This window comes from Trachurus trachurus (assembly GCF_905171665.1).
Source record: "Trachurus trachurus genome assembly, chromosome: 5".
Taxonomy (NCBI): Eukaryota; Metazoa; Chordata; class Actinopteri; order Carangiformes; family Carangidae; genus Trachurus; species Trachurus trachurus.
In genome coordinates this window covers 32222893-32239520 of record NC_139896.1, presented here as the reverse complement: position 1 = coordinate 32239520, position 16628 = coordinate 32222893, and the positions used below count along the sequence as shown (strand labels likewise).

The following is a 16628-nucleotide window of genomic DNA, read 5'->3' as shown; positions in this document are numbered from 1 at the left end:
AAACACAGGTACTTTGTCAAAGACCAACATGGTGCTACAGCATAGTCTTACTTACATTAAGAAAAATAAAACAGCTCAACTCCATAGAGTATTTACATATATATATGTCAGTGCATAATGGACATCCATTTCCATTTCTCTTTGTCAAATCAACACAAGTCCGTAGAGAGAGCCTCACTACAGCGTGATGCCTCTCAGGCGAGGAATGCTTGTGTTCAGAATTGGTTCTCAATTGGTCTTGGCATCAGAAAGTCCCCAGCCAGCGCCTTGCTTATTAAGTAACAGACAGAGACTCTGTTTACATGCAGGCCGGTGCTGGACTGCAGGCAGTGGAAAGGTCCCTGCATATATCAGGTTTGTGGAGGGCTCCCATCAGGGTTCATGTGACTGACTGTCAGTGGCAGTGCTAGAGGCTAAATCATGCACATACAGTTAGACATTGTTGGGGTTGTGTGTTAAGAGGAAAACATGCAGGTTTTTTTTTTTTTAGGAGGGAAAAAACAGAAGTGTGACAATGTGTGAGAGAGCCCAGTGCTCCAGCACCGTCTGTCACCCGACTGGGAGCGGCGTACTGTAACAATCAACCCTCGGCATCTGACGGAGACTCAAAACACACCTGCAGGTCCGTCTTTGCTTTTTGTCGCAAAAATCTTGACATTTTGACCCTTTCCCAGTTAAAAACAGAGCGATAAGCTGGGATCATTTTAAGAAAGGAGGGTTAGACTTACAACAAAACAGGTTTTTAGAACATCTGAGGTCTGAGCCCACTTGACAGCAGAGCTGTGGCGCCTGGTGCCTCCAAACATCTAGGATTTTTACGCTTACTAGAGTGCGACGCAGCAAATCACTAAAATAAACCATTTTTTCAGAGAAGGTTTGGCTATAAAAATACAAGAATACAAAAAACAGACTCTTTTGGCATTGATTGTTGAACAGGTAGGTCAGAACACAGACAATCAACGTTAACAAGGTGACAAAGTTCTTTTACCACTTCGTTTGGTCTTGAAGTTGGCCGTTTCGTTCCGTGGGCATCGTCCCTTTGGGCCTCTTTGTGACCAATCAGATTTCAGACAGACGGCGGCGCTGGACGTTTATTTTCGGGCACGCTGCCTCGCCAGGCGCCTCATGAAGCAACAGGTCACCGCTCCGATGATGACGATGCCCACGAACAAGGCGGAGGAGACCCCGATAACCAGAGGGATGAGGAGGAGGTCGGCAGCTGGGGGGAGGATGAGGAGGAGGGGGAGATACAGACGACAGAACTGCTGTTAATCGCTGACAGTTAAGTTTCCTTTAAATGAGGAAGTTACAACAGGACGGGAACATTTGGTAACACTTTGCAATAAGGGTCTCTTAATTAATGTTCGTTAGTACATTATTAAGCATTAATTAACTGTTTACAGATATTACAATCATTATTATGTATTACTTAGGATTAGGAAACACATTAATTAATGTAGCCTATTAGTAAGCAGTTAATTAATGTTTACTACTAAGTTAGTTAATAAATTATTAAGTAATAATAAAAGTTGAATAATGTAATTAGTTATCATTATATATGCATTACTCAGCATTCATTAAGACATCAGTTTATATATTGATGCTTAATAATGTACTAACTAACGTTAATTAAGGGGCCCTTATTGTAAAGTGTTAACCGAACATTTTACTTTTCATAGATCCACATCAACCTGATCTTCTTTTTTTTCCCCCAATTTCTTTATTGATTTTTCATTTTAATGAACAACCGTTCATACACATAACAACAACAATATAACACATAAAAAACAGAAACAAAAACCCTTCTAACCCACCCTCCTCCCACCCACAATAAGATCTGCGGTAAATAAAGTTTTGATAACAGTATCAAAATGTATGTATGTAATACTCCAGCCATGGAACCATTATTGAGCCAGATCATAAAGGTGGTGGCAACAGATCTTGTCCAGTTCTAGGTTGCACTCATCAACCTGATCTTCTAATCTTAGATGTGTAAATGTTAAAAATGTTGTTAGGTACATTGATTAGTTTGGTTGAAATACAGACACACACACAAACACACTAATGACCATCAAGTTAATGGATTGTGCTGCTAGATGAACTAAAAGCACAGTTTGCCTCGGTGCCTCAGTTATCTAGATCAGTCCATTTAGCTTCTATCTGGTACCAGAGCGCTCCACTCTACGCTGAGCTGAGCTGCAAAAAGGTCAACAACCAACTTTTGACAAATGTTAAACATACTAGATATTTCAACTGCACTGAGATGGGACCATTGCCGCCGGAAGCAAAAAAAAATAAAAATGGGTGGGTCCTCTGGATAATATTTACTCTATAGGAAAAAATGTAGATGTCATTTCTGCCATTCAAACTTAATGAACAAATTTCGAAAAAATTCATTTTAGGGATGCACATTTGTTTTGTTTTTTCCTGACAGATAACCGACACTGCTTAACCGATTATTAACCTGATAAGAAGATGCTCCATTAAATGTATGTGACTCTGCGACAGAGGAAATCGAAGATGTTTTTTTTTTGTTTGTTTCTATAAAACACACACGCTGCTACAGCTGTGCAGCGCCACGTCCACTGTGCTCTGGCTCAGCTGACTGTCGCTCAGATGGAGGTTAGATCTTCACATCTTGTACTCTTTTATGCAAACAAAGTGCAGCCAAACAACACAGCGCAGCGTGTTTTTTTATAAAAAATGTTTTATAGCGGCACCGTTTTTACATGTGATAACACGCAGATGTCCGAAATATGTATGCTACAGTGCAGTGGGTGGGAGCAGCGAAAACCAGTTTCATTTCTATAGACTCTAAATATTAACACTGTAAATCTGAGAGGTGTCAGAGAGCAGAGCGTGGAGACCGAGAGAGGAGCGAAAAGAGTGGAGTGGATTTAACTGACAGCGTTCTGAAAATACCACCACGTCAACAGACAGATGCACTGAATTAAATAATTGGGTCCGACGCCCATGGATTTCATGAAAATAAAACCGTATTGAAGATGAAGTGAAGATCATTTTCCTTAAACCACCTCCAGATGTTGCAGATACAGATGGTGCCAGCTTATTGTCTGACATCCTCTAGCAGCACAACACAATACAAGCTCCATAAAAGACACACTTTATCTGCATAATGTTGCCTTTAAAATATTCAGAGGAGTTTACAATCAAAACTTTGAAAAGATGAACCTTCAAAAAAGAGCAGAACCAGTTCAGTTCACAGAAAACTAATCTGCAACTTTTTCTGACTCTGGATTCATCATTTCAGTCATTTTTCAAAGTCGAGTCAAAGTTGCTCAGAACAGGAACAAGAGAGATGACGAGCATATCTAAATATTTGAAATGTTAATCTAGAGGAACCATGATGTGCAGGTTGCCGGGGAAGAGGAAGAATCAATCTAATTAAAATGTGTGAGCACCATTCAAGGTTAAGAGCAAACGCTGGGAATTTTCAAGACACTAGTTTGACCCCCTCTGCTCCATCTGCCCCCTTGTGACTAGGGCTGGGACGATATGCTTTTCTGCCGATTCGACTCTTCTACGATTTTTTGGATGGCGATTCGATTCAAATTGCGATTCTACGATATTGCCGATTCTCTCGATTTTTAGTCTGCATTTTTAACATTTATCTGCACACAAATACTGTAGGTTAATACTGTAAATGATCATACTCCATTATAAAGTGAACTTAAACCCTTTTCAAAACCTGTACTCTCTGTATGTAAAAAAGGCTAACAAATGCACATTGCACAATATTTAAAAAAAATTCCAAAAAAATTCCAAAAAAGAAATTTAAAAAATAAATCGATTTTTGAAAAAAAAAAATCGATTTCAAAGTCGTCAAAAAAGATATCGCGATATTTATGTGAATCGATTTTTTCTCCCACCCCTACTTGAGACCCAAACAGACAACAACAGCACGAGTCTCTCACCTCTGGCGTACAGGTAAACAGTCACTGCGTTGGACTCGGCTCTGGCGCCCGTGTTGTACCAGCCTCCATGTGGGTCCTGACCCCACGCCTCAGCGTGACACGAGTACATGCCCTGGTCTTCCATACTGGCCGTGTGGACCCTCAGTCTGTAGCTGATGGCCGACAGGCGGTCTACGCTGATCTCGCTGCTGTTGGTGTAGGTGGCCGCCACGCCGTTGTACATGAGCGTAGCTATGAGGGTGGGCATCTCCACTACCGGGGGGTCCGGCGGGAAGCCGTCGGACGCTGGATTCTCTCCCTTCCTGTTCGCCATGGGGTCGGGGATCGGCCAGCGTAGCCAGTGCACCTGAGCCTGGGCGGGGCCTGTGGTCGTCACGGTAGCGTTGCAGATGAGGGTGATGGTGCTGCCTCTTTTCAACAGGGGTCCTCGGGGGAGCCGGGCCGCAGCCGAGACCAGCACATCTGAGGGGAGAGGGTCGTGTACACACAGTGTGTGTGAGTTTTACTGAAGGTTTTCATCCATGGTAAAATGAGACTTTTTTTTTTACAGTTCATCCTAATAAAGTGGCGTGAGCTAAGTTTCACCAACATGCATTTCTGAGGACTGTGAAGAAGATGAAACCACAGATTCCAGTTTTGCCAGTCTACCCTCCAGGCAAAACAACAGACGCTTATTATTTATTCCTTTGTCAGCAAACCCATTGTTCATAACATATAAAGAAAAACATGTCATAAAATACATTTTTGGGGCAGCTATGAATGTTTTAGGATTTATAAGGAGACATTTATAAGAAGCTAGGAGACAGATCGGTTTTCAGAGGTCCTGTTGAAGACTTGAAACCACCACATTGCAGCCAAATGGCCCTCAGCCCGGACCCCCGGGCCACTAGGACACTCAGTGAATCCAAAATGTTAAATCCTTTCTCAGACCAAAACAATGAAACAGTGCCTGAATAGAAAATGCAATTAGCAGTGGAAGGAAATCCAACAGAGAAGGAAGAAAGTTTGGATTCATTATAGCCACAGTTGCCTCCTACATGTACTGATTCAAACATGTGTAGGGCCTCTCACCTTTGGTCTTCAGGTTGACGGTGACTCCCTCAGACTTCTGGGTGAGTGTTGCGGGTGTGGACGGGCCCGGGTTTGTCCTTCCAGCGTACACACTCACCACACACCTATACACCCCCGTGTCGGACGGCTGGGCCGAGAAGAGCTTCAGAGAGTATTTCCCCTCCGCCACTTTCTCCATGGAGCCGCCGCTGCCTCTGCTCAGGTCGTCGCCCCAGCTCACAACGCCGTCTGTGCTCATCCGGGCCACCTCCACCTCAAGGTAAAAGAAAGTGGTGTCAAAAGGAGTAAAGACTGCATTGATTCATTATAGGATAGATTAAACAAAATCATGTAAAAGGGATTGTTGAACATTTTGGCAAATTGGCCCATTGCCATAATCCATATAGTTGTAGGTGTAGGTTCACCACTTTAATTGTCGGTGCAAGCTATTTTTAGAACGGTGGAGCAGAGCCGCGAGCCAACAACTCCAAAACACTCTGGTGGACAAGTTGTGACCTGCACATTCACCACGCTATGAGATAATAACGGAACGTTACGAGACAGAGTTGTTTTAGAGGTAAATTCATGCAAAACCGCTGATGCGTGTTTCTGTCAAGGGCAGTTTTTTGGCAAGCAGTCTCTGCATTTACCTCGAAAACAACTGTCTGGTAACGTTCTGTTATTATCTCAGCGTGGTGAATTGTGCAGGTCACAACTTGTCTACCAGAGCGTTTTGGAGTTGTTGGATTGTGCATTTGATGAGTTTGATGAGGGAAACCAAGAAATCCCATTAGCTCTGAGCAGCTCACGGCTCTGCTCCGCCATTCTAAAAATAACTTGCACCGACAATCAAAGGTAACGAACCTACTGCAATGACTATAGGGATTATGGCAATGGGCCAATTCGCCAAAATGTTGAACTATCCCTTTAAAGCTTAGTAGAAGTTGTCAGGGTAACACGAGCATCACAAGACCGTAAAGTCTGGTTCCTCTCTACAGTATGTGGCCAAACTTTGTCTGCTGCACTTGACAGCACCACACCACACAAGTTTGAAAATATTCCAAACGAGAGAAAATGACATGAGGAAATGAAATAGACCCTACGGTAATTTTGCATGTTTTTGAGTATAAATGATTTATGGGGACGCAAATATCTGCGATTGCTTCACTACAGAGCAACAATGTTGCATGCAACCGTTTCCACTGACAGGTTTTGGTTGCGTCTCATAACATTATGGCTAGCATTCCTACACAGACAGATCTTATTTTTGCTGAAGGATAAGATCCTTTTTTGTTTGACCAGAATCTGCCATTATATTGTTCTAATAGAAACCACCAGACTCCCATTGACAAACACAGTAATTTTACCACAGGAGTAGCTGGTGTACCACTATTTGCTTTGGTAGAGGAGGAAGTATTCCTAGCACACAAGGCAGTGCCTATCTGTGCACGCAATGAATCATGTGATCGTCTGTATGTCTGCTTCAGGTACATGCATTCATGGCTCAGTAACAGTGTGCAGATGTGCAAGCAAACACATCAACACCTCTGCATAGCCCGACTTGAGACCTGCTGTCTCTTCAGGTTTATAGTACCTCAACTCCTCCGGCGCTGACTTCATCGCTGCTCACTGATCCCCTCTTCATCCACTGCACCAGGAGGCCCGAGTTGACTTCGGACGGCAGCCCCAGCACCTCGCAGGTCAGGATGAGAGGGGAACCCACCTGCAGGGTCACCTCCCCTCTGGGTGTGGACGTTACGCTCAGGGACTCGGCTGGAGACGGGAAGAGACAGAAGAGAGGGCTTAATGAAAGTTTAAGCACCAGATATCCTCGGTGGTGAAGAGCCTCAAACCAGCACTTAGACTGTGACGGCACAGATCTGTACAGGATGTGGTTTACAGCATTGTGAGCATCATTTCTGTGGCCAGGATAAAATGGATTACCACTTTATCCAAGCAAAAAAAGGCCACACAATGGTTATTATAGTGCGTGACAAGAGCTAACACAATCACTGTATAAACGATGTTGGATTTTTTCACAATATGGAATAAAGGAGGAAAATCCTGTGTTATATAAACACAATTTAATCAAGTATTATTGCAAATGAATACAGGACTGACAAGTATGTGCAACTTCTTTTCAAATGAACGAGAAATATCACTAATGCCCTGGTATAAGATATCCACACAAACCTATTGTGCGTGCAAAGCCTCGTTTGACCACAGCACCTCTCCTCTAAACTCAGCTCTGCTCAATAATAGACACATTATGTGTGTCAACAAAAGCAGACACATCAGACCATGGCATTAGTCAGACAACAGAAAAGACAGAACTAAGTAGTGCTTGTCAGCGGGCGTCCGCGTACAACACAAACAATGCATGCATTGATGAGCTCTAATCCTTCAACTTCAGCTTCCATTTAATTACTGAATAGGGGGAAAAATGACCTAAATAACTTTTAGCTCCACTAATTAGTCAGTACTGAGCAAGTTTTGAAACTTGATGCATTCATACTTCACTTTGTAAATCAAATATCTGACAGTATCATAAACAAGGAGGAAGCTGGGAAGATAAAACATCTAAACCACTTCCCTTCCTGTGAGAAAGTACATCCAGAATGTACATGATGTATTCACGGAGCCACTTCTCTTTCCAGTGGGTGACTGAGGAAGGACACCACAGTCCTGGTCTGAGGACACGTCTTTCTATCAAAGACAGTTGTCCTCTGATTTCTTAATGATCTATGCACAGGGCTCCAGACTGCCTCTAAATCAACTTCATCTTCCACTTTATTGTCCCCAGAGGGAAATTTGCTTTGCAGGCAGGTAAAAACGAAAAAAGTTTCGATACAACACTGAAATGGGTAAGTACACAAATACCCCACAAATAAATGGGAGCATTTTGCCCCTAAAGGTTGAGACAGTGCAAGTAAATTTTTCATCTCCTCGCACATGTGCAACCAACAAATTTGCAGGTTGAACGCTGGTAAAACATGGAAAGGGCGACTCAAAGAATCTGGAATCTGTCATTACAGGTGACAGGTCAACATGTGTGAGGATCATGAATGAAAAGGAAATGTGAATATTTGCTTTGCAAGTTAGTCGGTTTACAGCGTAAAATTTTACGTTAGGGGGCCACTGTGCTCATTGTAAAAAAAAGTTAGTCTGGAGCCCTGATGCATGCGATTTATGATCTTAACTGATCCAGTTGCCCAGCCGGCTGTGAACCTGTCACATCCAGCTGGATAATCAACAAGAGAGCTGAAGGTTGACTGGACAGTAATGACAGAAAACTAACTGGTGTACCTTGTTTATGTCATTTTTCCAAGCAAAACTAAAAACAAAACCCTGCAGTTCCAGCTTCTCCAATGAGAAAATATCCTGCATTTTTGTTTTCTTCCCTATTCAATCTTTATGTTTATGTCCCAAGGATTAATCAATCAAGACAATAACTGGTGGATTAACTGATATTGGAAATACTATTCAGCTGCATCTCTGACAGTAGGACAGCTAATCAGAAAACCCCGTATCCAGGCAGCCGACAAACAAGGCAACAAGTTAAATACTGATGTGTGTCCACTTATTTAATCAGCTGTCTGTCCATTCAGTCAGTAAACTGCTGAGTCAGCCTGCCAGCGAGCGAGACACCCAGTTAAGCTCTAAGGAATACAAACATCCAGAGCTCCAGTCTGAGAACTGGAGGGAATCCAACGAACTCAGCGGCAGAGTAACTCCAGGCCGACAGAGAGAATCAAGAGCTCTGATCTGAAGAGCAGAAACCAAACTTGGGGATGTTTCTAGTTTTATTGTCTCAGATTTACTCTGTAACCGCTGTTCGGTTCTCCCTCTTTGCTGTGGTTGACTGCGTGACAAATCGCCCGCGGTAAGATTTTATCATCGCAACAATGATCACAGCACAAAATAATCAGCTGTTGTGTAATGTGCTCCTGCAGGTTGACCTTGGCACTCCGCTACATGCTAACACAGCTTTGCCAAATGTCGACAGCGCCTCTGGCACACTTTCTACTGCACGTGTGTGTGTGTGTGTGTGTGTCACACTGACCGAGTTGCTGGACGGTCAGGTTGCCAATATCCAGCGTCCTCTGCGCGATCTTCTGCCACGATCGATCGGGGTCCAGGATCCACTGCGAGGCCTCGCAGAAGTACGAGCCGCTGTCGTCCGGCTGCACCGCCTTCATCCTCATCATGTAGACGCCCTGCCCGCCCTCGCCGTTCCTCTTCTCCAGCGTGATCTCTCCGTCGTCGTAGCGCCTCTTGTAGGAGCGCCCGGGGACCACCCCCAGCATCCTGTCGATGGAGATGATCTCTCGGACGGTGCTGACCTCCTCCCCTCCGGCTCCCGCGCCGCCGCCGCCGCCGCCGCCCGGGCCCTCTCTGCCGCCACGCTTCCCGAACATGATGGACAGGTGGGTGAGCTGCTCCGACTGGATGCTGCCGGAGCAGGTCAGAGTTAATTCGGCTCCCTCCGGCACGGGCTGGCCGGTGAGGGAGCGGGAGTAGCTGATCTGGAGTGTGTCAGGGATCACTGCGGTTGCACAGAGAAGACACAGGCAGACAATTATATTACATTGAGCCACTGCAGGAGCCAGATGGGCGAAAGAAAAAAGACAGGGCAAATTTGATTTCTATTGCCTGCGCGCTGTTTAGACATTTCTATGTTTAGAACACAAAATCGAACCATGAAATAAGGTTACTGACAGTGACTCCAAGCCTTTTTTATTTTTTTTACCACCCTTTGCTTCGGGCACTGAAGAAAGGGGGGATTAACTCAGCTGCAAAACTAAGATTTGGCATCCGACTAACACGGCAGCACACAAACAATATGCTGAATACAAACGTATCTGGTAACCATGTGGACCGCGTAAGAGTGGCTGAGTGTTTTGGACAGCCTGTACGAACACATCTGACTGTGACAGGTTTGTAGAGAAGAAGAGAAACAGAAACAGAGAGGAAAAAGCAGAGGAGAAACTCCAGATGGGTGCTATAAATAACAGATCGAAGTCAAAGAGAGAGGAATGTTGTCATGGACCAAGTTAAACAATTAATCGTTGAAAAATGTCGTCCATCTGGCCGACATGGTGCGAAGTTACTGATAACATCTTCTCATATGCTATAACCCCCCTCATGACTTGAACGCATCACAGCTTAACTATGATGATGTCATCTAGTTGCAACGAGGGCTGCGTATCGTTTGAAATTCTGTGAGAGAAGTAGGTGATACAATACAAGGGGTTTGTTACATAAACCAATACTATTTTCTTCCAGCACCGATTTCAGTTTTTCTCTAACACTGAAGCCATTGATCTGAACTGTTAAGATACCTGGACACAAGCAGCTGTGAAAAAACTTGACCAAAATTATATACACTGGCATATATTTTCATTTAAAGGTGTTAGCTACAAGTTTAATTCCTCCCGGCCAGTAGGTGTCGCACTCACACTCGCCCGCTCTCACTCCAAACGCGGCTAGTAGCTAAATTTAAGCTAACGCTAACCGTATGTAACGAGCAGCAGCTCCGGTGTTGACAGCGGACTGGAAACATATCTGAATAATTTCACACTAACTCACCTGCAGACGAACCCGACAAACCCACAGCATCACGCCTGGTACGTTACAGTACCAGCTGACCGTTAGTTAGCATTAGCATTAGCACGATGCCATTTCTCTACAGAGCTATCAGAATCTGGCTCCCCCTGAGCTCCGCCTCACGTGACATCAATGAATGTACTAACGAACGCTGTTGGCGCAGAGATCAATTCATGCTGACGATGCCAACGTAACCAGATGTAAATATTTATACATTTTGGACCCGTCAAAATGTATAAAACAATATAATATATTAAAAAAATTCTGTAAAATTAATACTTTTATTCTGCACCCCTTAGACGTTCTGTGGATGTATTGTTTTTGAAAAATTTTGATGAAAAAGTTGTTGCTATGACCTTTAAAATCATGAAAAAATGTATAACATTGTTATACTATATATATATTTCCATTAAAAAAAATAAAAAATAAAAAAAAGCATGAAGGTTCGATACTCAGCCATAGGTGCTAAAAAACAGGAAGTCCAAGAAGCTTTTTCGAGCTGCTCTTTAAATGGAGGTCAGCTGATAGTCTGGGTAGACTGCTGAGATTCTCTACTCTATTTTGTATTTTCAGCAAATCCTATAAAAAGACCGACGTACTGATCTCAGTGTGGCCAGCGTGAGTTTCCACTTCTGCCTGAAAACGTCCAGCAGCCACACTGTTGCTCTGGGTGACACTGCAGTTCACCTTCATAAACATCCTGTGCACCGAACCAGTGGACCGGAGGCAGAGAGCTCGGATGGGTTTAAGTACTGTCATATGGAGCGACACAAATTCTATTTATACACCTCTTACCTGTGACAGGTACTGTGGCGCTGTAGTTCCCCTGGTAGTTGCTGTCCGTGCTGGGGGTGTAGCACTCGTATTTTCCCTGGTCCTCAGCCCGGAGTCTCTGGATCACCAGGCGGACCACATCTCCAGAGTCCCTCTCCACCCTCACCTCCCCGCTCCTCACCCGGGGCTGGAACGGAGCGTAGGGGAAACCTTGGTCCCTGGTGGACACCACTCCCATCTGCCTCCCGTTGGCGTTGTCCCTGTACAGGAACCACTCAAACTCCTGAGTGCGTGGGCCTTCGTATCCCGACACGGAGCAGGGCAGGGAGAGGGGGAACCCTGCCACGCGGTAGAGGGGTCCGGTGGGAAGAGTTACGTCGCGACATACGGCACACTGGAGCGCTGTGATGGGAAAAACACACAGAGCATGAAAGACATTATAGGGTAGGAGAGATTGTAGAGAAGGTAACAATGTCAGTTTGTGCGGGTCATGGTCTTCCCTCGCAGCATGTTTGGTGCATGGACCGAACGATCGATACCCTGAGCTGATGACTGCCTAACAGGGAATCAATACAGTAAATAGCTGTGGAGAAAAACACTAGTGCTGGAGTTGGGCCAGCTCCCTCTGAATGCAACATGTTTAATAAATGAAATACAATTATTGCAGAGGACTTGTTTGCGCATTCTCCAATTATTCTTGTCAGGCCTGAGATTTAAAGGAACAGTCCATTAAAAACACACAAAAAAAAACGTATAGTCTGTGCTACAGTTCAAGGAATATTTGCTGATATTAGCTACAATCGACAGCTACATAATCAATTCATCTGCTGATAATTTCTATATCGACTGTTTGGACTATTAATGTTTTAAAAATATAAAGAGATGGAAGATCATTTTATCTTGTGACCAACCAATCGATTAATTAAATACGTACATGTGATATTACCTACTGACAAACTTGACAATTCACAAGTCATGTTTGTGGATAGCTGTGCACAGCTGTGTGATTATATTAAAAAGAAGATGCTGCTATTGAGTGGAAAACTAGAGGTCACTGAGTGGGTCGTATTGGAATGAGCTGAACCTGATATATCCTCTAACTGCCAATCGCAGCAAAAGTGAAAAGAGTGAAAAGACTTCGCTGAAGCCAAAATGGAAAAATAAAATGTATTTTATCCCCGTCACTTTACAGTCTAATGGACGGCTGGGAATATGGCAGAGTTTCAGTTTGCTGGTTATGGGCAAAACTATTCAGTCAGAGACTAGAGTGCCTCAGGGCTGAGAGCAGCCAGCTTTCACGTTGGAGCATCAGTGTATTTCACTGAGTCTCATTGTCTGCCTTCAAAGCCCACTTCCCCTTGGGTTTCCCTTGAAATAGACATGAGCGCAGACCAACCTGGGGTATTTCCACTATGAAATCTTTCTTTAAAGCCCCAGGCACTGAAACTTCTCATGCCAACCAACACTGCTCTATTGTAACAGGTTTGTCTAAAATATTCACCCGCTGACACACATAGTCAAAGGTTACTGACCACATTTAAACAGGGTAGTGGGGTTTACACATTGTAAAAAATAATGTCCTCTTTGGTGAGTTTAATCTGACAAGACAGAAATTCTAAGAAACAAAGCTAAAGACATAATGGTCTTTTATAGCCCAATTTATTTTCTGCACAGCACAATCTTTGTCTTATACATATATTCATGTGAACTATGGTGATGGGTGAGTCTGCAAATGTTTGCTGCAGCAAGACAAATGTCATGTTTACTAACTGATAATGAAGGTGACACGAGAACATTTTAACATCGGTCTGATGCTAAAAATTGTTCAATAACTGTAAGAGTGAATTCAAACTACAGAGGTTTCATCCATTAAAAACACCATGGGGGTTAACTGAAACTAAATCAAACAAATTCCAGCAAGACATTCCCCTAAATAAACTTATTTCATGTTTTCATGTCTGAAACTATATTTTGACCACAAAACAACTAGAGGGGAAAGAATTTGTAAAACAAATAGTAGTAGTATCATGGTTAAATACCAAGTGATTTTCCCAAACTGAGCAAAACCCTTATCAGTGTCAACATCCTCAAATGCAAATGAGACATGAGTATCCTGACGTGACAAAGCAAACACACCCACACACGCTGAATGTACGTCTATAGTGACGACCACACCCGTTTACGTCACCCAAACACTGGTTAATACTTGAACAACTAGAAAAACTTGATGGGAGTGTTTTGGCCCCTGTGTGTGTGTGTGTGTGTTTGTGTGTGTATGCTTGCATGTGTGTGTGTGTGTTCGCGTCAGACCTAAAAACAACTGAATCTTTCCCACAGGCCAGGCAACGGCCCGATAGCAGCACACCCATAATGACATGGGAGACTAGTGGGAGGCTTAAGCGGATCAAGTCCTAATTAACGTCGGGCTCGGACTGATAGGGCTGGGGGACACACCACAGCTTGTCACAATGCTCAATACTGTCCGGATTATATACTGTGCAACAAGAGTGGGTGGGCATAGTGGTGGACCAGGACCACCAAACCATTCTGTCTGTTTGGTTATTAGATGAGTCATATAATTATCAATGCTGTGAAGGGATTAAAAATGTGCTGTTGAATTCTCTTTCTGCCTCAACTGTGAGGTCAAACTCTATATAACTTTATAAGAAAGTGAGGTCCAGTCACTGCTGGATGAATATCATAGTGCATAGTGCGTTACTGTCTTTTAATTGGGTTGTATGTCTTGTATTTGCCCTCATAGTACAGTAAAGCTATAATATTAAACCTTGGAGCACCTTTGGTTGGTATGGTTACTTTACAGTCAAGTCCCAACTTCCCAGCAGGTACAGCAACCCTTCCTTTTTCTATAATAATAATAATAATAATAATACATTTTTATTTATACAGCGCTTTTACAGCTCTCAAAGATGCTTTACATAAAACCAAATACAGAGGAAATAAAAAACACAAAAAAGGCTGTCTCTCAGTGTCAGTATTCAAGGTCTAGACCTTTGCTTCTGTTTCATTGTTTCATCTGTTTAAATGTTTCATTTCCATGGGAACAAAACAAGACACTTTAAATATGACCACACCGAGGAGATAAAAGAAGTTGTAAAGGCATAAAAAATGACCACAGTCAATAGGCAACCAAATCAACTTTATATCTGTGGCAAATGTTCACAACTGTGCAAACATTACAGTGACTTCTTTGAATACCACAAGAACACCACCACTAGGAACTCACTTCACTGGTGAACCAAACACCTGTTTCAGCCATTAAATTGGATGGACACAGGTCATTTTGTAAAGTAAACCGATCAACTCCCGCCCTCGTCTAGTGGGTAGCCTATAATAAAATGACTTCGGCAGCACAGGGATGTGACAGATGCTGGTAACTGCACAGAGCTGCACACTGGCTCAAAGATGGCAGACTCAACCATCACAATTAATAGGCTACAAGGTACAGGCTGCAAACACGATCTGACTGACTGACATGAAGAAAACAATCAGGCAAATGCATGAGCATGTAACAGATGGCCAGGCGGTTTTTTTCTCCCCTCCACTGTGTTTATTATGTGCACTGCACAGCAAACAGACAGACAGACAGACAGACAGGTAGAGCAGAAGACAGACGCGGCCGCTGCCACTCACTCACCCCAGTGTATTAGGACGAATAGCGTTGTTTTCATCGAAGCCATCATGATCCTCATCCTCGGCCCCAGCGTCCAGATGGATTATTATGTTGAGTCAGGTTTCTGTCTCCGTGTTCCTCCGCTCGGTTACCGACGATCATAGTTCATCCCGCCGTGCAGAGAGGGACTGTCTTCAGAGGAGACGACACACAGACACACAAACACACACACAGGGGGTCGGGTTTATTTATTATTAATGAGGAGCGGAATGAAAAATAATAAAGCACATAAATGCTAATTGTGTAGCGGTGTAGCAGTGCATGCACAGACAGGAGAGTTAGCGCCATCAGCTAACTGCAAAGCGATGTAATACCAATGCAAGTAAACATGTAAATGTGCAAAGCTGCATAATGATAATCAGTCACCTTTGTTTCATGCGCCGTCGCATCTCAGTCAACACATCGGCTGCTGCATGAGATCCACCGGGCTGGTTTCAGATCAGACCGCCTCGACAGACACGCCGTCCAAGTCCAGTCATGGAGCGGTTGGCATCACAGGGGGTTAGGGCTGGAGTGTGTGTATGTGTATGTGTGTGTGTATGTATGTGTGAGGAGGAGGAGTGGTTGGTAACACGAATGGGAGGGGCAAATATGCAAAACAGACCCTGAGAAAAACGGGTGGAGCCTGGCCACATCCATGAGCCTGGCGCATTGGTCGATGGCATTTTGAACCAATGACAATAGAGTTGAAAAGAGGGTCAAACAACGTCCGACCGCAAGGGGGCGCCAAAGCAGAGAGAGTAGCGTTTATTACAAGCCGGTAAGTGACAAATTTACTGTTGAAAATGGACGCTTTTATACAAAGGTGGGTGGTGTTGCACAATACCTGAGAGAGACGGATTGTTAACAGCACTGTGTTGTCAAAATGGACTGTCACTGAAAATTTACATTGTTCTATAAAATGACATAAGAAAAAAAAAGTAAATTATAAATAAATAAAATAAATTATTTTTGTGTATTGTTATTGTTGTACTGTTACTATTAATATTAATGAATGCATGCATGTTTAACTTAGCTGTATTTTATTGTGTTGCAGCAGTAATTCGATAATAGAACCTGCCCGAGGGACAACAGATGAAAATGAGCCATATGGCTAACTCTGGCACATAGATGGATGTTGAAACTGATATGTTGATCAATGTCCCTGTTAAGTAAATACATGAATTTGAAAAAAAGTCGTGTTTTACAGTTGTAGCTGGACAAAGTTTGTCTGCATTATGTAATTAGTTTAGTTTAGTGGTTCCCAAACACGTGTTCAAACTGTCCATGCATCAGGGTCATAAGATGATTAATGGGGGAGTAAGGAAGAAAAACAAGTTCTGTTCCACAAATGTGTTTTCTTTTCAGGGGCTGTTTTCATTTGATTTCTCTGGCTTTTTGTCTTTTTTTTTTAATATTGAATAACAGTTGCAGACATTCAGTCATCTGAGAAGCTGGGAGGCTTACAGAAATTTGACATGTAATAACATACTGCTTTTTTGTGAGTAGTCATTCACAACCAAGAAGGTTAGTGAACCTCTCACAAATGCAGCTGCCAGATAAATGGAGGACAACATGTTTTACTGCAAAAT

At 43.3% G+C, this 16628-nt stretch overlaps 1 protein-coding gene across 2 annotated transcripts; it reads right to left on the bottom strand.

The window, feature by feature from the left end:
• Positions 1 to 694: 694 nt before the first annotated feature.
• igsf8 (immunoglobulin superfamily, member 8) lies at positions 695 to 15561 on the bottom strand. Of its 2 annotated transcripts, none has more exons than XM_083971409.1 (8): positions 15424 to 15553; positions 15022 to 15185; positions 11388 to 11768; positions 9049 to 9531; positions 6580 to 6758; positions 5007 to 5259; positions 3936 to 4397; positions 695 to 1219 (listed from the first exon to the last, which is right to left on the bottom strand). In XM_083971409.1, the coding sequence occupies exons 2-8, from the start codon at positions 15074 to 15076 to the stop codon at positions 1092 to 1094; spliced, it is 1941 nt and encodes a 646-aa protein (XP_083827535.1). In that variant the 5' UTR covers positions 15077 to 15185; positions 15424 to 15553; the 3' UTR covers positions 695 to 1091. The 2 variants fall into 2 exon arrangements, with proteins under 2 accessions (XP_083827535.1, XP_083827534.1); XM_083971408.1 differs by having other exon boundaries at positions 696 to 1219; positions 15022 to 15189; positions 15424 to 15561.
• Between the last annotated feature and the right edge of the window lie 1067 nt (positions 15562 to 16628).

Excerpts from the sequence above, each read along its gene's own strand:
- igsf8 (XM_083971408.1), bottom strand. The coding sequence starts at position 15,076 with ATGAGGATCATGATGGCTTCGATGAAAACAACGCTATTCGTCCTAATA. Across the intron at positions 5,260-6,579 it reads TCAGCGCCGGAGGAGTTGAG|GTGGAGGTGGCCCGGATGAG; the intron begins GTACTATAAACC and ends TTTTACCTTGAG. Across the intron at positions 1,220-3,935 it reads TGTTTACCTGTACGCCAGAG|CTGCCGACCTCCTCCTCATC; the intron begins GTGAGAGACTCG and ends TCCTCCCCCCAG.